This window comes from Hippopotamus amphibius, chromosome 7, assembly GCF_030028045.1.
Source record: "Hippopotamus amphibius kiboko isolate mHipAmp2 chromosome 7, mHipAmp2.hap2, whole genome shotgun sequence".
In the NCBI taxonomy this organism is placed as follows: domain Eukaryota; kingdom Metazoa; phylum Chordata; class Mammalia; order Artiodactyla; family Hippopotamidae; genus Hippopotamus; species Hippopotamus amphibius.
In genome coordinates this window covers 38,122,020-38,144,418 of record NC_080192.1, presented here as the reverse complement: position 1 = coordinate 38,144,418, position 22,399 = coordinate 38,122,020, and the positions used below count along the sequence as shown (strand labels likewise).

At 34.7% G+C, this 22,399-nt stretch overlaps 1 protein-coding gene across 1 annotated transcript in view; it reads left to right on the top strand.

Annotated features, from left to right (window-relative positions):
- The first annotated feature begins 16,131 nt into the window (after positions 1-16,131).
- PTPRQ (protein tyrosine phosphatase receptor type Q) overlaps positions 16,132-22,399 on the top strand; it is a 197,521-nt gene continuing 191,253 nt past the window's right edge. The window contains exons 1-4 of the mRNA XM_057740406.1: positions 16,132-16,185; positions 16,535-16,646; positions 17,329-17,555; positions 19,904-19,973. Coding sequence (XP_057596389.1) covers positions 16,132-16,185; positions 16,535-16,646; positions 17,329-17,555; positions 19,904-19,973 — 463 coding nt within the window. The remainder of the gene's footprint in view (positions 16,186-16,534; positions 16,647-17,328; positions 17,556-19,903; positions 19,974-22,399) is intronic.

Below are 22,399 nucleotides of genomic sequence, written 5' to 3'. Positions count from 1 at the left end.
AGAGCAAAAATAAGTGAAATAGAGACTAAAAAAAAATAGAACATATCAACAATACTAAGAATTGGTTCACTTGAAAGATAAATGAACTTGATAAACCTTTAGTTACATTCATCAAAAAAAAAAGAGAGAGGGCCCAAATAAAATAAGAAGGGAAAGAAAGAGGAGAGTTACAATCAACCACACAGAAATACAGAGAATCATAAGAGATTATTATGAACAATTATATACCAATAAATTGAACAACCTAGAAGAAATGGATAAATTCCTAGAAGCACACAATCTTCCAAGACCTAATCAAGAAGAAGTAGAAAATATGAACAGGCTGATTGTGAGTAATGGCATTGAGTCATTAGTAAGAAAACTCCCAACAAACAAAAGTCCTGAACCAGACTGCTTCACAGGTGAATTCTACCAAACATTTAAAGAAAAGTTAACACCTACTTTTTTCAAACTATTCGAAAAAATTGGAGAGAAAGGAATACTTCCAAACTCATTCTGGGAGGCCAGCATTATTACCCTGATACCAAAATCAGATAAAGACACTACAAGAATTAAAAATTACAGGCCAATGTCACTGATGAATAGAGATGCAAAAAGCCTCAACAGAATATTAGTGAACCAAATTGAACAACACATTAAAAGGATCATACACCATAAACAAGTGGGATATATCCCAGGGATGTAGGATGGTTCAGCATCCACAAATCAATTGGTGTGATACATCACAATAACAAAATGAAGAATAAAAATTTTATGATCATTTCAATAGATGCAGAAAAAGTATTTGACAAGATTCAACATCCATTTATGATAAAAATTGTCAGCAAAGAAGGTAGAGAGAGAACATACCTTCACATAACAAAGGTCATATTTGACAATCCTACAGCTAACATTGTACTCAACAGTGAAAAGCTGAAAGCATTTCCTCTAAGATCAGGAATGAGTCAAGGACGCCCACTCTCACCACTTTTATTCAACATAATATCAAAAGTCCTTTCCGCAGCAGTCGGACATGTAAACAAAGTTAAAGGCATCCAGATTCGAAAAGAAGTAAAACTGCCACTATTTGCTGATGACATGATATTATATATAGAAAACCCCAATGACTTTACCAAACAACTATTAGAACTAATTGATGAATTAAAGTTGTAGGTTACAAAAATCAATATACATAAATCTGTAGTATTTTTATACACCAATATTAATCTTTCAGAGAAATTAAGAAAATGTTATTTACAGTTGTATCAAAACGATTAAAATACATACTGAGGAATAAACTTAACCAAGGAGGTGAAAGATTTGTACTCTGAAAACTGTAATACACTGATGAAAGAAAATGAAAATGACACAAATAAATGTAAGGGTATATACCATGTTCACAGATAAGAAGAATTTATATTCTTAAAATGTTCATACTACCCAAAGCAATCTATAGATTCAATGCAATGTCTGTCAAAATACCGGTGTCATTTTTCACATAAATGGAACAAATAATCCTAAAATTTGAATGGAACCATCAATAGCCAAAGCAGTCTTAAGAAAGAAAAAGTTGGAAGTTGTATGCTCTCTGGTTTCAAACTAGACTACAAAGCTATAGTTGTCAAAACTGTATGGTACTGGCGTGAAAACAGACACAGATCAATGGAAAGAAATGAAGAACCCAACCCACATTTATATCATCATTAATTTACAGCAAAGGAGCCAAGAATACACAATGGGGAACAGACAGTGTTTTCAATGAATGGTGTTGTGAAAATTGGACAGCTACATGCTAAAGAATGAAACTGGCCCACTTTTTTATACCATATAAAAAGATAAACTCAAAATGGATTAAAAATTTTAGTGTAAGACCTGAAACTGTAAAAATTTCAGGAAAAAAAACAGTATACTCTTTGACACTGGTCTTAGCAACATTTTTTTAGATCTGTCTCCTTGCTCAGGGAAAACAAAAGCAAAAATAAACAAATGGGACCACATCAAGCTAACACTGTAAAAAAATACATGTATGTATGTATAACTGAATCACTTTGCTATATACCTGAAACTACCACAACATTGTAAATCAATCACACTTCAATAAAAAGCAAATTAATGTAAAAATTTTTTAAAAGTTAAGCTTATGAAATATGAACTGTAAAAACTAAAAGCAGGAAAACTAATAATTCATTCAGTCATCAAAATATTTATTGACTTCTGCTATTGTCAGATACTGGTCTCAATAATGGTAAAATATTGGTGACCAAAGCAAGTAAAAAAAGCCCTGTCCTCACAGAATTTGCATGTCAGAGCACTTGCCAAACACATGATCTAAGTGAATTCCCTGAACAATTCTATAGAATAACAATAATCTTCATTGACAGATGAGGAAATAGGATCAAAATTTGCCCAAAGTCTCACAACAGAGGTGAAGTTAGGATCCAAAGCAAGGAATTCAGGGCCTTAATCCTTCCATTCCACCATACTGCCTACCACACCTTGTAAAATCACAGAAGTCAATAAATATTTTGATGACTGAATGAATTATTAGTTTTCCTGCTTTTAGTTTTTACAGTTCATATTTCATAAGCTTAACTTTTAAAAAAATTTTTAAATTAATTTGCTTTTTATTGAAGTGTGATTGATTTACAATGTTGTGGTAGTTTCAGGTATATAGCAAAGTGATTCAGTTATACACACATACATGTGTTTTTTTCAGATTCTTCTCCCTTACGAGTTATTACAAAATATTGAGTATAGGTCCCTGTGCTATACAGTAGTCCTTGCTGGTTATCTAGTTTATGTATAGTAGTGTGTATATGTTAATTCCAAACTCCTAATTTATTCCTCCCCACTCTTTTCCCTTTGGTAATCATAAATTTGTTTTCCATGTCTGTGGGCCTATTTCTGTTTTGTAAATAAGTTCATTTGTATCATTTTTTTAGGCTCCACATATAAGCAATGTCACATGATATTTGTCTTTGTCTGACTTCACTTAATACAATAGGTCCATCCACGTTACTGCAAATGGCATTATTTCATTCTTTTTTATGGCTGAGTAGTATTCCATTGTGTACATATACCTTATCTTCTTTATCCATTTATCTGTTGATGGACCTTTAGGTTGGAGGAAGGTCAATTTTGATGTGAATCCCTCCTTACCCTCTCCCTTGCCACACAGCCATCAGAGTTTTCTTTCTTAAAAGTAAAATAAAATGTCATTCTTGTGCTTAAAAGATTCCTTACCATGGCTTACAAGGCTCTATCTGTCCCTTGTGACCCCACCCCAGCTCCTCCCAGTCTCTCGCATCTCAGGAAAGGACCCTGTCCTGAAATCACTTGCTCAGTTATCTTTGATTCTTCCCATTCCCTCATCCCTCAATCCATCAGCTGGTTCTGCCACTTCTACCCCCGAAATGGGATCCTTAATGTGTCCCATTCTCTTCATCTCCACTACACTACTCTTGTCCTAGTCACTATCATTTCTTACTGAGACCAGCAGCCTAGATGACAGATGATACCCTCTCACCACTTAACTGGTTTCTCTGTTTCCATTCTCTACTTCCGTATAATTTACTTTGCACATAACAGCCAGAAAGAGAGAGAGAGAAAGAGGAAGACAGTGAGAGAGCACTGTTCAAAACATAGTATCTCTCATTGGTTTAACAACCTCCATTAGATTTCCATTGACCTTCAAATAAAGTCCAAACTCCTTGCCCTGGTCTCCAAGAGCTCACCTGATTGGACATTCATCTAATTATGCTGCCTGCTTGGTTACCATGTTGCTACCACATGGGACGCTCTTTCTGTTCCTTCAGCATGCCAAGGACATCCCCACTGCAAGGTTTTTATGCTTCACATTCATTTTGCATGGATATCTTGCCTCCAGTTTTGGTTGACTTTTTCCTATCATTGGATTCTCAGCTCAAGAATCATCTAAGCAACTAAAAGAAAAATGCACAAAGTAAGAGTTGTGAGTTTCAGTTTTATTCAGGGAATTTAATGAGGACTATAGCCTATGAAACAGCCTCTCAAGTAGGTCTGAGGGAACTGCTCTGTGGAGGTAGGGGAGAAGAAAGTTCATATATGATTTGGGGTTAGGAAATACATGTAGTCAAGCATACATCTCAGTAAAAGGTTACAGTTAGTCACAAGACACAGATGTGTCAGTTAATTTTAGTGCTTTTCTGTGTGTGGGAAAATGTAAGAATCTGTGTTCATTAAAATTCTTCCTAAGACATATATCTAACTTTCTGATGGGTCTAGTTTTCCAAAGCACAGAGTACCTCATTCTGCTTTGCATCCCAATTTCCTTTCAGGGTATATTGTAGGTCAGCAACTGCAGTGGCTAATGACTTAATCCTTGTAGAATTAAATGGTGAGCAACATTCTGTTTTATATTCCCATCTCCTTCCTTGATTATCTAATCTAAATAAAATCACTCTTTCCATTCACTCTGGGATTCATTTGTTTCTTGAGTTGCTTGTTGTTAGGTGTTAACCCTTAGAATGTAAGCTCCCTACAATCAGAAGCTTTTTTCTGTCTTGTTTACCATAAAATACCTAGTACTGAGAATAATACTTTCCCTGTAATAGATAATAAATATTGGGTTAGCCAAAAAGTTCATTTGGGTTTTTCCATAAGATGTTATGGAATGAACCTTTTGGCCAACCCAATATTTGGTAAATAAATAAAATTTCACATAACAGTGTTCCCATATATGATTGGGGTAATTGTGGAGGGAGGATATCAGTACTGAATATAGTTGCCAGCAAAGGATAGAACTTGAGATGAACTTTTAGGAACAGGTACGATTCAGACTCATGGAAAAGAGAAGAGGATATTCTACCTGAATAAGTTCACAGAGTCAGGAGGGAGCATTCTCTTTGTCATTTGTCAGTGTCATTCAATGATAGGGGCATCCTGAATAATAAATGATTCATGAAAAATTCTTTTCTTTCTAGAATGATTTAATTCATTCCTATATTTAGTGTAGGTATTCTCTAGAGAAAATTCTAGGCATTTATAATGTTAATTGTAAAAGGTCCACATTTTTTACCCTTATCTGTTTGTCCTAATTCTCATATTTCAAGGCAAATGCCTGAAAAGATGATCTTTCCTTGGGGTTAACAGAGACAATAAACTTATTTGTTGTCAGATAAAATATATATCCCTAGAATTACTTTTTTACTATTTTTATATGAACACATTTTTTTTCAGAGACTATAATTTATGTATTTCTTAAGTAAAACATTTTAAGAAATCATGTTAATCTTTTGAATTCAGATTATGTTTATTAACTATATTATATCACTAATGATTATTCTAGTCTTTCTCAACCAGTGAGATTATTTATTAAATTTTAATGAATTAAGCAACAGTATCCTGGTTGCTTGGCAAAGTGTACTTGCATAGTTGGGATCATTTTCCTAATCATTTAAAATTAATCATCTCAGGTCTTCAAACTATGCTTTAAAAGTAGAAATAAAGCACAAATTATGTTTTCTTCAGTTGGTTTCTACTGGATGTTTCCAGTTCACATAGTTGGGGAAACACCTCTATTTTACAAATTTATTTTGAAAAATTTATGTTGTTTTATAATGAGATCACTGCAGTCAGTTTCTTTTTCTTTTAACCCTTAATGCATTACAATGATTCTTTGTCTGTCTGGATTTAGCACTTCATTAAGACTATATTCTTCCTCTGCTACGTGGTACTTTTCGCTACCATTTCATACCAGAAGTTCTCAGCATTCTGTTCGCTATCTTCCCATATACCAGACAAGCAAGGTAATTGCCAGTGACACCTTATAAATCAATAAGCAATGATATGCTTCTAGACCTCATGATTATCTTCCTGCAGTAACAAAACACTCTTCCCACAAGACAGAGATAAACATGTCTGCCCAGGAAATTTGTTTCTGTGTTACCACATAACAAGTGTTTTTTAAAGCATAATGTAATTTAAATTATAAAATTAATGTGATTACTTTCATTTAGAAGTATCTTTCTCTTTCACAAACATGAAATATGAAGTAAAGATTGTCATAAGTAGCTTTTAATGACTTAATCCCCAGGATATTGGAACTATCAGATCAGTTCACTGAAAATTTCTGAAGGCAATGCCAGTTCTCAAATCTTTAATGAATAATTGGCTATAATGAAAGATGATTATAACGAACGATGAAATGTGACACTTCCCATTCATTCAGTCAAGAAAAAATTGAAGTGCCACCTCTATTCCAGGTGTTTATTTTTGTTGTTTTCTCTCTTGCTGTTTTTTTTTTTTTTAAACTACTCCCTTGACTAACACTGACTGGCTATCCATGACATCTGTTTAGCAGCCCTCCAATTACTGGCTCTCTCCTGAGGTACATGTGTGAGTTATCTGGAGGGGCCTGGGGTTATCCCCACTACCCAATTCCTTGATATGACAGACCCAGCTCTAGCTCAGTCTTTTCCAGCTACTTTCAGCTCTTCCCACTGGCATTGTATCCCACTTCTTTTTGATGCTTGGGTGTGTTTGCACAAGGGCCAGCCTTCCTGGATGGGGTACTAGTAAGATGGTTCAAGCCCGATCACTCTCTGGTCATACTTGGCCCATGGGAGACTGTGGCATCTTTGTCAGGGCAAAGGTGGGTATGCAAATTGCTCCTCGGCGCTTCCCAATTTCCTTTTTCTCTGATCAACCAGGTACATGAGCCAAAAGTCTGCTTGCAGCTGGAATGTGTCATTCTCTCCAGCAGGCACCCTCCGTTTATAACAGTGCTGCACATGGGGCCCTCCTCATTTAGTGAGTTGTGGTTTGTGGGCAGAAGCACCCTCTTTCCCATCGCTTAGGCAGCCAGGAGAAAGCCCTGGCATTCTCCACAAAGTCAGAGACTTGGAACTTCAGTGATATCTGCCTTCACTTCCTCTTGTCTTCTGCTTACATGGAGTTGGGAGAGTGGGCATGCATGATATTTTACAAAACAGTTTTTGTTTTCCGGTGACCAACAGGTAAAAAAGTCCCACTCATAGCTATTATATTATGCATATGTACAAATAATTTATATGTGTATATATATACACAAATATATGAAATTTGGAAACACTTGGAGACCATTGGTCTTTTAGTATGTAAACTCCTACGTTAGTCCACTATACTTACCATTATGTGAACTTCACTAAGTTCTTCATCCTCAACTAGCTCCAGATTACTTCTTGGTGAAGATAGGGAGGATCACAACCCCTAACTTGCAGTATTAATTTCTGTGATGTGACTGGTATGGAGTTCGTGACAAATCTGTCTTTTTTAAATCATGAAAAACGTGAATTATCTCTCTTTCTCTAGATATCCTATTGTATGACATCTGGAAATGAAAAACTATTTAAAATAATTGTTTATAGCAACAAAGCCAAAGTAAAGAATTTGACGCCAGGTGTGGAATACCTGTTCCACGTGAAGACAGTCAGAGGCAAAGATTACAGCATATCTGTAATGAAAAATGTGGCTACAAGTAAGGAAATATCATAAGTAAAATGTTTGCTTTATAGTTTTGTAAGAACTGAAAGTATTTTGGCCCAGCATAATTAAAGCTATTGTTAAACGTAAAGCTTGATAATTAAGGAATAATGATCATAATATGATTAAGAGAACTCTCAAGAAATATGTGAACTTAAAGTCTTTGTCTAAATGTACTGAGAAGTACATTGAATTTTTTTTATAAATTGAAGCAAACATGTATATATGTATGTCATATACATATCATTATGTCACATGTATGGAATATATGCATACATATACACACATTATACATAACGTCATAATGATAGAAATGCAATTCATTTTCTATTGAGGTAGGAGTTTGATAAGCAGAGAACATCTTTTTTTTCTGATGTTTGTAAATTCATTGTAAATCAGTTTCATAATGTTTTGGAGTGGGGTGGAGTAATAGTATTTGTCACCAACAATTCTTGTGAAAGTTTATGACATCTACAGGATCCCCTCTCCGTGGAGACCAAATGATAATGCAAGAAACAATATTACTTCACTTGATTAATGGATTAAAAATGCAGTGATATAGGAATGCTGAAAACTTGGTTGTAACTGGAAGAGCCACATTTGAAAATGCCCTTACTTCTGGCCCTCACACCCTCTCTAACTTATTCTGTTTTATCCTCGTCCAACATCTAGCTATCTACTAGGTGGTAGCTAACAAACCTGTAACTGTATTACAGAAGGATATTTCTGGCTACAAGCACTCAGGAGGCACTATTCTAAAGGAATGACTATTGGAGGTGATTCATGATTGATTAAGGAAAGATATTTGGGAATTAGGGAGGATGTTAATCTGTCACTTAAAATAACACTATGTATATATGATAGCCTGTTTCTGTATTTGGAGAGCTGAACATGTAAGGCATATTGTACGTGAATAAATTCAGGCACTATTACATAGATGTTTAAATTATACTATTTATGTTTGCTTTATTTTTACATATATTTACCTTTTCAATAGAACCATCCAGGATATGTGGCTTAACCTTGAAAGCTGTGAATACTTCTTCTGCAAATTTAATGTGGAACCCAACAGAGACTAACTTCACTCATTACAAGATTTATATATCAAACAGAACATTTGCAAAAGAATATCTTATTTGGGAAATGATGACTGAGCACACAGTTACAGATCTGACTCCTGGTGGAATATATAATATCACAGTACACAGAGTGAGAGGCAATGTTGAAGGATCTGGTACATTCATCAGAGTTGTTGCAGGTATACAGATTCTTTTTGATATTTAACAAATTCACATTTGTATTGCATATTGTACTGTTCAAGATAAAATTTCAATGCATTTTTTGAAATTTGAAATTTTACAGTCTGTAGAATATTTCGGAGGGTAAAAATACTCATTTTACTGGGATATTCTGAAGATTTTTGAGATGATATAGGCAAGATGTAAATTGTAAAACATAGCATCTGGCACATAGTCAATGCTCAGTAAATGTAGCTAATACTATATATAGTTTCAGACCAGATAAGAGGTCCAGCTAGTGAAATTAGATGGCTGATTTGGGGATCATCAGTTCTCCTGAAACCTTTTTCTTTGTCCTTGATATTTTACTCTGTGTTATACACATGAAAAAGCATAGTCTTAGGGTTTGTGGAGAGTAGTAAAGAATAGAAGCATGGAAATACATATAGTTTAAGTCAAATTATTAGGTGAAGCAGTGGAAGTATTTAAGACTTACTGTGGTTGCGCAGGAAAGGGAATGGTTACCTTCATAGAATGGATGGATAAGGCTCTCTGGGGCCGCAAAAGGATAAAGAGTTTCCTAATCAGATTAGAGGGCATGTGGGGTGTGTGGAAAGGAGGACTCACAGAGAGAGGGAACAGTCTGTGCAAAATTATGAAGGTGTAAACGATAGGGTGTATTTGTGGAACTGTAGGCAATTCAACATTGCAAGATTTTATTGTTTTTATAGGAGAACAAAGTCATATTCTGAATAATTTAAAGCATCATTTTTATATCAAAATGAAGTTGTGAAACCTATTAATATTTAAACTTTTTCAAAAGAGAGCAAGATTGCAATAATAACTAATGAGATTACTCTTAGATTATCTTTAAGGCTGTGGATCTGACAGATAACCCAAAGCAGACGTATGATGATAACTCAGCCTATAGACACTTGTTATGTGGGTGTCACACTATATTAGTTTCTTATTGGTGCTGTAACAAATTGCCGCAAGCTTTGTGGCTTAAAATAACACCAATTGATTTTGTCAAAGTTTTGTAGGACATAAGTCTGACATGGTTGTCATCAGGCTAAAATCAAGGTATTGGGAAGGCTGTGTTCCCTTCTGTAGGCTCTAGAGGAGAGTCCTTTTCTTTGATCGTTCAGGTCATTTACAGAATTCTGTTCCTTGTTGGCTGTAGGACTGGGGTCATGATGTCCGCTGGCTGTCAGCTGGGATCTGATCCCCCTCTAGAGACTGTCTCACTCTTTGGTTTGTGATCCTCTTCCTCTGTCTTCAACGGAGGAGGGTTGGCTTGCACTCACGCTTCAAATCTCTCTTTCCTTTTTTCCCCATTACATCGATTCCTCTTTCTCTTCTGCTTTGAAGGGCCTTGTGATTAGATTGGGCCCATCTGGATAATCTAGGTTGCTCTCCCTGTTTTAAGGTTCATAATCTTAATTCCATCTGCAAAGTCGCTTTTGCCATGTAACGTAACATATTCACAGGTTTCAGGGTTTAGAATGTGGGCCTCTTGGGAGGCCATTACTCTATGTTATCTTACACACTGTTATTCTCCTACATGTGATATATATGTGATAATACAAAGAAAGCAGAGTTTAAAAATCATGCACCACCTTTCCTCCTGGATTTGACACTTGCTAGCTGAGTACTATTGGGCACGTTACTTAGTAAACATAGTGTTGATGATCTCTCAGATTCCTTAGGGCTCTTAAACACTCTATTACACTTTATTTTTATATTATATATCAATATATAATATACATCTTTACTATTTCTTAAAAAGCACATGTGTTAAGTGATGAATGTCTCTTTCTTCAGTATTTTGCAGTAGGTAAAGTATACAATCAAAGACATTAAAACTGGACTTACTGTAGAAGTTTTAGACTATGGCAAGTTTTCTTAACCTCAGTACTATTAACATTTTGGGCTGGGTGATTCTCTCTTGTGTGGATCTGTACTTTTTAGGATGTTCAGCAGCTTTCTTGACCCCTACTCACTAGATACCAGTAGGGTCTTCTCAATTGTGACAATCAAATTTTTTTCTAGACATCCCCACAAGCCCAGAAATTGCCATAAGTTGGCAAAAATCAGAATAGATATATGATAAGCACCGATCTGTGGTTGGGTGGAAAAATCAAATAGTCCACTGAACAAAGGTTGAAAGAAGATGTGATAAAATGTTTTGCTTATGCACCAGTCAAGGAGATAGTGTGGTTAGCATGAGTGACAGGATTTGCTCACTTATAATCTGGTCAGAGGAAAAAGTGAGCAAGGTAATTCCAATATTAGGAAAGTTTCATGGAAGATATCAAATATCAGTAGTCACTACAATTAAATAAGAGAGCACTTTATGAAATAGCAGAAACTTGATGTTCTGGTTGGATCGTGTGGTTTAGGTGATGGTTTTGAGAGATTAGAGGTAGGTGATTGAGAGCAGTGATTTGGGAAGTGAGCTGATAAGAGGAAATGGGAAAGGATGGTAATCTAGGTTTTCTGATGGACCTCTGGAGCAGAAAGACGTTTTACTGCCCTACTTTTTATAAAGGAGAGAGTAGTGATTATGGAGAGATGCTGGGCAGAGCACTGAGTGGATATGAAGAGGGAGCTAAAGCTAAGAAATGAAATAGCAGTCATGCATGGTTTTACTAAGAGATGACCAGGGTTTATAGGGAAGGATAGCAGAATGAACAATACCTATTAATCATAGCTCGTATTTATTAAGCCCTTGCTATGTTCAAACCACTCTTCTAAGCATTTTACATATGTTAACTTCTTGTATTCCCACAACAATGTGTGGGGTAGGAGGATTACTATCCTCAGATTGATGAGGCTGGAGAGAAACGGAGAGGTTAAGAGTTTTGCCTAAATTCTTAATTTATGTGGCAAAGCTAGGATTTAAATGCAGTTATCCAGTTGCAGGCCCTGTGACTAGTGCCCTTACTAAAAATTGATTTTTTTAGGCACTTTTGGCACCTAATATGATGCTGACTTATTAGAGGATGTTTATTTTATTTATAATTTATACCTAGCCCATTTCCAAAATATGAAGAAGCTACAGGAACTTGATAAATAAATGCTGCCTTGACATAGGACATACTTGGCTGGAGTCCCCTAAAGTTGAATTGGAGGTCACTTCAACTAATAACTTAGACTTGAAAGAAAAATGATAAGTCATCCTATTTAATGCTTGAATCCTTTCTAAAATGTTAATACATTGAGAATTTTTTGGTATGCTATTATTCATAAGCCACTTTGTGATAGTTAGAGGGGTACAGCTATCATGGTGATTGAACCCCGAGCTCTGAAGCTATTGCTCATGAGTCCAAATTCAGGCTCTACTATTTACCTATTTGCTTGGAGACTTTGGTGAAGTTACCTAAATTCTTTGTTCCTCAGTTTTCTCATTTTAAATGACAATAACCATAGTATCTCCTTATGATTTGTTACGGCTGTTATAGAAGACAATGAGTGAGAAAGCTGAGCGCAGTGCACAGTGTGTCATAGACTTGATATGAGTTACTTCTTACTATTCTGCATGTCAGGTGTCTGCTCGGTCAGAACATATATTATGCCCAACCTGTGAAAAATTATGAAAAGACTTAAATGTGATATTAAAAGCTTATCATATGCAGTGTTGGCACATATGAATTATAAATAAAAGTTAATAATAGTGGTGATGGGACTTTCTGAGTCTTCACATTTTATTTTAAAACATCTGTCCATTGTAGGCTTTGTTTCCTCGATAGGTTTGCTTGACTCTTTTGTGGGTATTCTGAAGTTTGTAACATTTTGGTCTCATTTTGTATACACTCTTTCATCAGAATCTACTGAGGAGCTCCCTAAGAAGCTTGCTTTCCCATTTTGAATCTCTTACTCTCTGTTTCAAATGTTAATCCACTATAGTTTATTAACTTTGTATGTGAGGTCCTTTTAACTCTTTTGAGCTGTTTTCCTATATAGACATCATAGTGTCATACTTCTCTGTTTTTTCTCAGCTTCTCAAAATGCAGTTGTGGAAGTTTACTGAAATGCTAAGGGGAAAAGTTGAAATATGCTTTAGAGCTGCACTGTCCATTATACCGTGATTAGCAATGCCTGATCATCGAGCCTTGAAATGAGACTAGTCCAAATTCAGATGTGCTCTAAGTGCGAAAGACACATGGGATTTCGAAGACTTAGTATGAAAAAAAAGTGCCTATCTCATTAATAATTTCATATTGATTGTATGTGAAATGTTTTTGATATTTTGTGTTAGATAAAATATGTTATTAACATTAATTTTACATGTTTCTTTTTACTTGTTTAATGTGGCTCACATTGTATTTTTATCAAACAGCGATGCTTTAGAGAATCACAAGACACATATTTAAGCCTATTTAAGGCTCTGATATCCTGCAATAAAAGAAGCTGTTTAACTTAGAAAAGGAATTATTTGACAGAATGGTTTGATCACAGGACATCTATGAAATTCTAGGGATTTATGGTACTAAGGATTAATTTTTGGAAAATTCTGGTCCAAAAAAACTAACTAGGCTTAGAATTCCTCTTGCTAGCCCTGATTAAATTGAACACACTGTGATATTTTTTTCTTTTAGAACTCAAAATCCACCTCATGATCTGATTTTTATTGGTTAGTAAGAATTAGATTGAGAGTGATATTTGTGTAAATCATGTACTTGTTATGGAATCTGTCTCAGGTAATTGAATCTTCCAGTTCATATTCAGGAAGCTACGCTCTTTCACAGTGACTTAAGCATTGCTGCATCTCTACTACCTTTTCCTGAGGGCAAGCCTCCCTCTTCTCTGCTCAGACTACCACAATATCCTACTAACTGGCTTTGTGCTGCCACTTTTGCCCCTCTCTAATTTATATCCCATATTCCGGAGTAATCTTTCAAAATTAAAAAAAAAAAGTCAGATTGCTTTTCTGCTTAAAAATTTTCAATGTTTTCCATTGTATTTAGGGTCTAAAGTCTTTATTGGGCCTACGTGATCATAGACTGTTCTTTTCTAAAGGATCCCACAGCCCAGGCTGGTTTTCTCAGTCACTTTAAATTCTGTCCATTTCCAGGATTTCTATTCACTTTGCTTTGAAAGGTCTTTACCAAACTGTCCTGAAGCTTCCAGGCCTTCTCTTTTTATCAGATTGGCAAATTTCCAGACAAATATATTCTTCCTTCTCTTGGTGAGACACACTTCATCCCTGGCCAGGGGTTCTCCAATGTGTAATCTTAAACCACAGTCTAGGAAACGACATCCTATCTCACCACCATCTCAGTGATCAGCCCTCATGTCTATCTTCATTTTTCTTCCAAAGTCTCATCCCAGCTCTTGCCTAAGAATTCATGAATGTAAGTTACTTTCTTAAGACTCTTGAAGAAATAGTATTGGCCCTCACATAAATCGGTAAATGTGAGTGGTGGTTGGACTTTTGTCATGTTGGACTTTTGTCCGTTTTAATGTGGGCTGATGAGGAGAATCAAGCTCTTTTCGCTCAACCTTGAGAATACAGAGGACATAGATCTGTGTGCCCTTGAGAATACAGAGGACATAGATCTGTGTGCAGAATCATCCAGGAAAAATGCCAGCAGCTATGCACAGCAAAGAAATTCTACCCATCACAAACTAGGTGTTTCTCTGGTCTTTCACCTTAAGTTTGCAGTATTTCTAGAGTTATTATAAAACTGTAGTGCTCACTGCTTGGACAACTTGGAGGTGATGCCAAGAGAATGTATCTTTGAGGATGTCATGTGAAAATTAATTGATCAATATTAGCTTTGGCCACTAGGGAGACAGTTATAACCATTAAAGGAACTTTTCAAAGGAGATGAAAAAAAAAAACATTCTAAAAGTATATCCCCCCACACCTCCCTCCAAAAGATGCTAGGAAACTGACCTGTTAAGATATCTATTTTATGCATTGTGTCCCATCAGTTTTGTTAGGAAATGTACACTTTATTTTTTTTAATATATCAATTTTCAAGTCATCTCTGTTGGGGGTGGGGGCGGGAGTGTTTAAAATAATAAATGGAGTTCAGTGACTAATTCCAGACTCCTTTCTTTTGGAAATAGTGTTAGATTGGGTCTGTATCAGGATGTTTTTCGTGTGCTTGGCTTCATAATCTCTCTCCCTCCTCCCTATATTGTTGGTCTGGAATCTGCACTAAAGATAAGAAGAGTACAAACCTGACTCATTGGCGATCAATCCAAAGACCTTTACGTAGAAAACTCCCTTCAAGTAGGTACAGGTAGCATAAACAAATCTTTGGAAACAGTGGAAGCCAAGGTAGAAAAAATATGGTTGAAATGGCTAGAACAATTACTACTTACTGTTTAAAAACTGTCTTTTTTTCATTTGCAATATGAAAACTTATATTTTCTTCTAAAGAAACACCTAACTAAATATTCATCAGAAATGCTCGTCCTTTAAAAATTTTGGCAGATTTTGATTTTTTTTCTAATTGTTTTCTGTTTGATAAATATCCAGGTAATTGGATAAGTAGTTTGTACTTACCTGTTTTTAAAATGATATAATTTTTCAATTAGAGCATAAGCTTTAAAAAACAATCTGTTCAACCAACAGATTTTAGTAGGTAAGAAATATCTCAGAAACAGATCTATAAATTGATATATCATTTCTGATAATTAAGCTTAGGAACTAGACGTTTTAAAAGATATACATGCCTAACACCTACACAGAGCTAGAGCTAATTTAAAGATCTGATGCTTTCTAGCAATGTGGTTATTTTGAAACCAGGCCCTGAGACTATTGATTTTCCTTTTTTCTTTGAGGGTTTAGGAGAATAACTATTTTAAACCTCTATTTTTCAATATCAGAACCAGAAAAACCTGAGAAACTTCAAGCCTTCAATATTTCTGCACATTCCTTTTCTCTGCGCTGGAGTCTGCCCTCTGGCTCTGTGGACGGGTTTCACGTGGATCTTGTTCCTGACAGCGGCTTTGTTACTATCAAAGATCTTGGAGGTGGAGAATATCAGGTATAGTTTTCATTCTCATACTTGCCGAGCCAACTTATATTTATATTTTGTCCAAATAGTAAAGTTCTTTGTGAAACTCATCCACCATGAAAACTTACTCCTTTGAGACTTTTTAAAAGCATAAGATGAAGACAGAAACACTGATGCTGAATTGATGAGTATAAGTTTCAGCATTGGTGGACTGTTACCTTAGCAACGTCTGTGTCTCTTTTTTTAAGCCTACCCTGAACCTACAGCCAACCATCCAAGAGTTCATGAATAGTTTAACAAAGAAAGGGCAGAGCTATTGAGTAATCCAGGCTCATTAATTGTGCACTTGCCAGGAGGATCTGTCTTTAAATCATTAATGCAGGCAACATTTCTCTCTAGAGCTATCAATGTGATTCCACTGCCTGAAAAATGTAATAATGATGGATTTTCTTATCATTTTTCTTTTACTTTTTATTGGAACTTCAGAGACACAGGTATTTTATACACACTTTTAAATGCCAGGGCTAAGCAATGGACTGTAGGTTTCTTAAGACTCTTAAATAGTTGTTTCTTGTGACAATGAACTAGGATAGACGGAAATACTGATTTAGTCTTTGATAACGCAGTATGTTTTATAAGTTTTTATTATGTGTTATTTGCTAAATAGTTTTGTGATATAACAAATTTATATTTTACAGTAATAGGAAACATATTGTGATACCTTAAATAGTGCAGAGTTATGTAGTGAAGTGTTACTTTATTTTTTTGATTGTGGTAGATTTATTGTTTTAGCTTTCTTGCTTTTCAGAATTTTAACACAATCGCTTGTTTTTGGTGTTCTAGGTTGATGTTTCTAATGCCGTTCCTGGTACACGGTACGCTGTAACCATCTCTTCCATTTCTGCTACAACATACAGCTTACCTGTTACTAGAACAGTGACAACGAATGTGACAAGTAAGTATATGTTTTTCATTTCCTTTTTTTCTTTTTTACAAAGTACTTGGAGCCATTATTAGTCTATTGGATGGAAATATTTACATTGGCAATATGTGCATTGGATGCATGAAAACAGTTTAGTAATTAAAGCAAAATGGAAACTTAAGAAAGTGATCTGTTTAGAACCTGCATTCTAGTGGTTATCTTCCTTTACTTTCAAAGGGCAAAGATAATTTTTCTATACTTATTTGTGAAATGGATCAAAGACACTGTTAATGGTAATATTTAAATAATACAAAGTCATGAAAATAAACTCACTATACTTGCTCTGAAAGAATTATTCAGTTTGTAAGACTGGTTCTTGTTTTCTTAGTGTTTGTGTATAAGCCTTGCATCAAGTAAGTTTTTTTAAAAAATGCTTTGGCGTTAAAAGTCTATTTGGCATGTAGTATTTAGTAGCATTCCATTTTTTACATTCTTTATGAAAGAATGTTTTTGGTATTCCCCAAAGCATTTAATCTTTTTTTTTTTTTTCTCCTGGTAACAAAGCTCTAGGGAGGATAAACTTACACTTATGAGACCATTAGTCTTTGGGAACTTCAAAAGTCTACAATTTGTAAATATTTTTCTTACATATGATTGTGAAAATACAATAATTGTTTAACCTTATTACAACATGATTTTTTTTTTTTTTAAATAGAACCAGGGCCTCCAGTCTTCCTAGCAGGGGAAAGAGTTGGATCTGCTGGGATTCTTCTATCTTGGAATACACCACCTAACCCGAATGGAAGGATTATATCTTACCTTGTAAAATATAAGGAAGTTTGTCCGTGGATGCAAGCAGCATACACACAAGTTAGAGCAAAGCCAGACAGTCTGGAAGTTCTTCTTACTAATCTTAATCCTGGAACAACATATGAAATCAAGGTAATTATTTTGTAAATAGTTAGTATTAAAATATTCATTAATTTAAAAGTGAAGGAGCTTTATTCCACCAGGTCAAGCCTTTGCTGCAAGTGACTGAAGAATGATCGTCTGAGTCATGGCCTCATTGCCCACCTGGGCTTTTAAAACTTGAACAAATTTTATACTCTCTTTTCATTTTTATGTGTATTTATATAATTTATCTTTTTAAAAAAGCATTAGTTTAGTGACTCTTAAAAAATAAAGTTTAAATTAAATAGTTTAGGCTTTATAAGCACATATATTCTACTTCTTAATCAAATTTGAAGTTAGAGTTGTTATTTTTCTCTTAATTCTCTTGTATTTCCATGTATGTTATTGAAATTTTGGATAATGGTTTGAAAGTTTCTAAAGAACCAGTTTCTCAAAGAACAATTCATTCATTTTGGTTCCATTCAACAAATATTTCCTGAGTGCATATGGTGTCTTTTATGTTTATAAAAACTTTTATGCCTTTACAATGTTAACTATGCAAAATATAAGAACATCTTATTTAAATATTAAATAAAGAAGAGCACTTACAAAGCAGTCCTAAAATTAGTTAGGCCCTATGAAAATGTTTACAATTCAGAGACATGCCTGGTATTTCCAGGGGACAGTGAACAATACAGGTATCTTCTCATGCCTCCCTATTTTTAGTATCATGTCAATACGTTCCTTGAATCTTGACTGTAGAGAAAAGGCTGTGTAAGTATGTGATCATACATAACTGAGATGGCCATCTAGATGGGAAGAAGTGATAAAAAAGAGATACTTGCCTTTTTAAAATCTTGTTGCAAGTATGCCTATTTGCAGAATCAAATACAATAAGAAAGGAGACCGTATATCAAGAATAGGGATTCCCCCAAAGGATAAAAGAAAAAAATAAACTTTTACTTATACACTGGTCAGAATCAAAGATTTGATGCTTATTTCCCTGCAGAAACATGAGTTAAAGAGTAGGCAACCCTTTTCTGATATCTGGAAACTGTATGATGCAGATATTTTCTATCAATAAGCCCACATTCAGATTAACTTATATGTTAAGATATACTATTCAGGATAATAAATAAAGGTTGCATTTTCACGTGATATAAGAAGCTATTACTGATAGAAAAGTGATTTAGCCAACCTAGTTCTGCTTAGATCTATTTTTATGGAGTTTGAAGTTTTATTCGTTTGAATTCTCTTATTTCAGGCATATAGGGAAGCCCTTATTCTCTTTTTTCATCCCACACTTTATAAATCATTGTTGTGCCCTTTACTCTATTCAAATAAATGTTAGCCATTGAAGAATTCCAAAGGGCATTTGACATGGTATATTTGATATCTTCAAATGTAGATATCAAATCTACATGATATGGGGAAAATCCTATTTTACATGTGTTATTTCATTTAGTCCTCAGAACAATCTTATGGCATAGATACGTTAATATTCCCATTTTAAAGTAAAGGGAAATAGGACTTAGAACTGTTAAGCAGACTGCCCAAAGCTATTCATCTGAGAACTGGTAGAGCTGCAATTTAAACCAAGGTTGTCTGGCTCCAGTTATGTCATTTGGAAAAGCTTAAGAGTTTTGTTCTCATTTATGACACTTTCTCTGTCTATTCTAGTGTATTTGACTAGACTATTCAAGCCAAAACAATTTTTCCATCCTTTAAATTCTAGAATATTTAGTCTAAATGATTAAATGACCTACTCATTTTTAAAATTGTTTTCCTGAGTATTTATTTGCCTAATTAGATTGTAAACTCTAAAGTCAGATACCATATATATGGTCTCATGTTTATTACAGAAATAATCATGGTGTCTTACATAGAGTGAATATAATGGAAAGAGACTGAGCTTTAGAAATAAGCACAACTTCAACTGAATTCTGGTTCTTCCACTTATTCCTGTGTCATTTGGGGCAAGTTACTTGACCTCTCTCAATCAGTTTTCTCATATGTAAAATGTTGACAATAATATCTCTTATTTTGATTACGTGGATAAAATGAGATGTGTAAAATCCCTAATCAATTTCTGGGTACACAGAAGTTGCTTACTAAATAGTAACTGAAATTGTTATTGCTATGAATAGATATTAAACTTGATTATTAATTTCTCCATCAGGAATTGAGAAATCTGTTGTTTTAAAGTATGTGGCAAATATATCCTTAAGGGAAATGGAAATATGGAATAGCTCTATATTTACTTCCACTTTGGGAGTATTATAGGAATTAGGAAAGTATCTTTATCATTTAACTTATGGACAAATCAAAGTTTTATTATTTCAGATTCTGTTTAATTAGAGAGTATGAAGCTTGAATGTAATTCTTTTGGTCTATTCTAGGTTGCTGCTGAAAACAGTGCTGGCATTGGAGTGTTTAGTGACCCATTTCTCTTCCAAACTGCAGAAAGTGGTGATTTTCCTAAGTCTTTTTTTCTGAATTAACTTCATTATCAGTTTTTGTCATTTAAAATAAATAGGGATATGAACAAAATCTGGCATTAAAATGCTTAAAATTTTCAACAGCATGGCCATTCAATCAGTTTTAGAGTCTTCTTGGATAGTAAATTTATTCATTAAAATATATATTGTTCTTTCTGATTATAAAAACACTGTGTTATCTTAGAAAACTTTGAAAAAAACAAAAATAAAACCCAAAATGAAAGTTATCCATGGCCCTGTTATGTAAAAAACCCGATTACCCTTTGGTCCCTTTCTGGCTGATCCTTTTTTTCCTGTGAATATATGTCTTTGTGACTCTATATTAGTGAGAATAGGCTTGTGCCATTTATGCAAGTTTATATCCTGCCTTTTCCTCTTAACATCAAATCATAAGTATTATTATGATATTAGACTTATGGAAATACGGATTATAATGGTTATCATGTTATTGCATAACTGCAGTCATTACCAAACTAACTGAAGCTACTTCCATTCTCCCAGTGGTTGAGAGGAAAAATTTGATATTATTCCTGATTCCTCTCTCTCCTAGTACACTCTAATCTACCAACAAATATTGTCAGCATTGTATCAAAATATATCCTGAATCCCACCCCTATTTGTTAATCATTCTATGTAATCCACTATCATTTCTTCCCTGAACAATCACAAGTCTCCTTGCTGGTTTTCATGTTTCCAACTTACCTGCCTATAGTTTACTCTCCATGCAAGAGCCACATCATCTTTTGAAACAGAAGCTAGACTATGTTACTTCTCTCTTCCTAACATGGCTCCTGTCTTATTCAGAGCAAGAACCTAAGTCCTTTGCATGACCTACAGTGCTCTGTATGCCCTTTCCCCTCTCTGACTTCATCTCTTACCATTCTCTTCTCCCTCCATCTGCTCCAGCCATACAGATCTTCGTCTTAGGGTCTTTTCTCTTGCTAGACCCTCTGACTGGAATACTCTTTCACTAAATATCCGTAGAAATCTCTCCCCACTTGATCCAGATCTCACTTTACCTTTCCTGACTACATCTTCTAAAATAGCCCCTATTTCCTTCTGTCCATCTTTATTTCCAACATATTTATTTTTCTCCATTGGACCAGCCTGACATATAACACATTTACTTGCTAACTTTTTTATTGTATATATTAGCCTAGTAGAACATAAGCTTTGTGATAAAAATAAGTTGTTATGGAATGGAGGTAATTTTATTTATTTAGTTATTCAGTTGTTAATTTATAATAGCAAACAGTCAGAACAAATAAATAGAAAAATGGCATAAATAATAGCATCTCCAATCAATAGCAAATATTTCCTGTGGAGCTTATGTTCTGGTGGGATAAGATAAATGAGTTACTGAGTAATAGATTGGTGAGAAGTGCTATAAAAACAATTTCTATAATCTTATGCAACTATAAATGTTCTACACATTTAAAAATAAGAACATCCAGTGGCTCATTGCCAAAGGGATAAATTGAAATGGGCCTCGTATATCTAGAGAGGGTTAGGCAATCGTCAATGTTAAAAGAAACACATAACAAGCTTTATCGCCCAGTTTTTTTTTTCTTTAGAGTTGTATTTATTTATTATTTATTTATTTTATTTTATTTTGGCTGCATTAGGTCTTTGTTGCTGCACACGGGCTTTCTCTAGTTGCCACGAGCAGGGGCTACTCTTCGTTGCGGTGCACGGGTTTCTCATTGTGATGGCTTCCCTTATTGCAGAGCACAGGCTCTAGGCACACAGCCTTCAGTAGTTGTGGTTTGTGGGCTCTAGAGCGCAGGCTCAGTAGTTGTGTCACACAGGCTTAGTTGCTCTGCAGCATGTGGGATCTTCCTGGAGCAGGGATCAAACCCATGTCCCCTGCATTGGCAGGTGGATTCTTAACCACTGCACCACCAGGGAAGCACCATGGCCCAGTTCTTATTTGAGACCCCATTGAGAGAAGCATCTGAATGCATGCTTTATGCCATAGAAAGAATTAAGAGAAAATTCTAGAGTTTATTTAAAATTAGAAATTAATGACTCGTGAGGTATTTTTCTTGTTGATATTGAACCAACTGACATTCAGATTATTAGCATAAGTAAAAATTGGGAAAATTATCATTTTAAAATTACATATTCACTAGGATATAAAAGAAAATGTATTACTTATGCTTTTAGTTTTCGGGAAAATAATTGGAATAATTTTTGAATGACTTAGCAAATAGTTTGGTCTTTTTGTAAAACTCTCATCTTGATAAACCTTCTGATAAAGCCTGGTACATGCAGATAATGATTTCAACTTGACAGTATTTTGAACTTTATATATTTTATAGTCTGCTAACTGATATAATTTCTAGAGTTATTTGCTCTCTTGGCAAATTATGCTTGGGACAAACTAACACTCCAGGA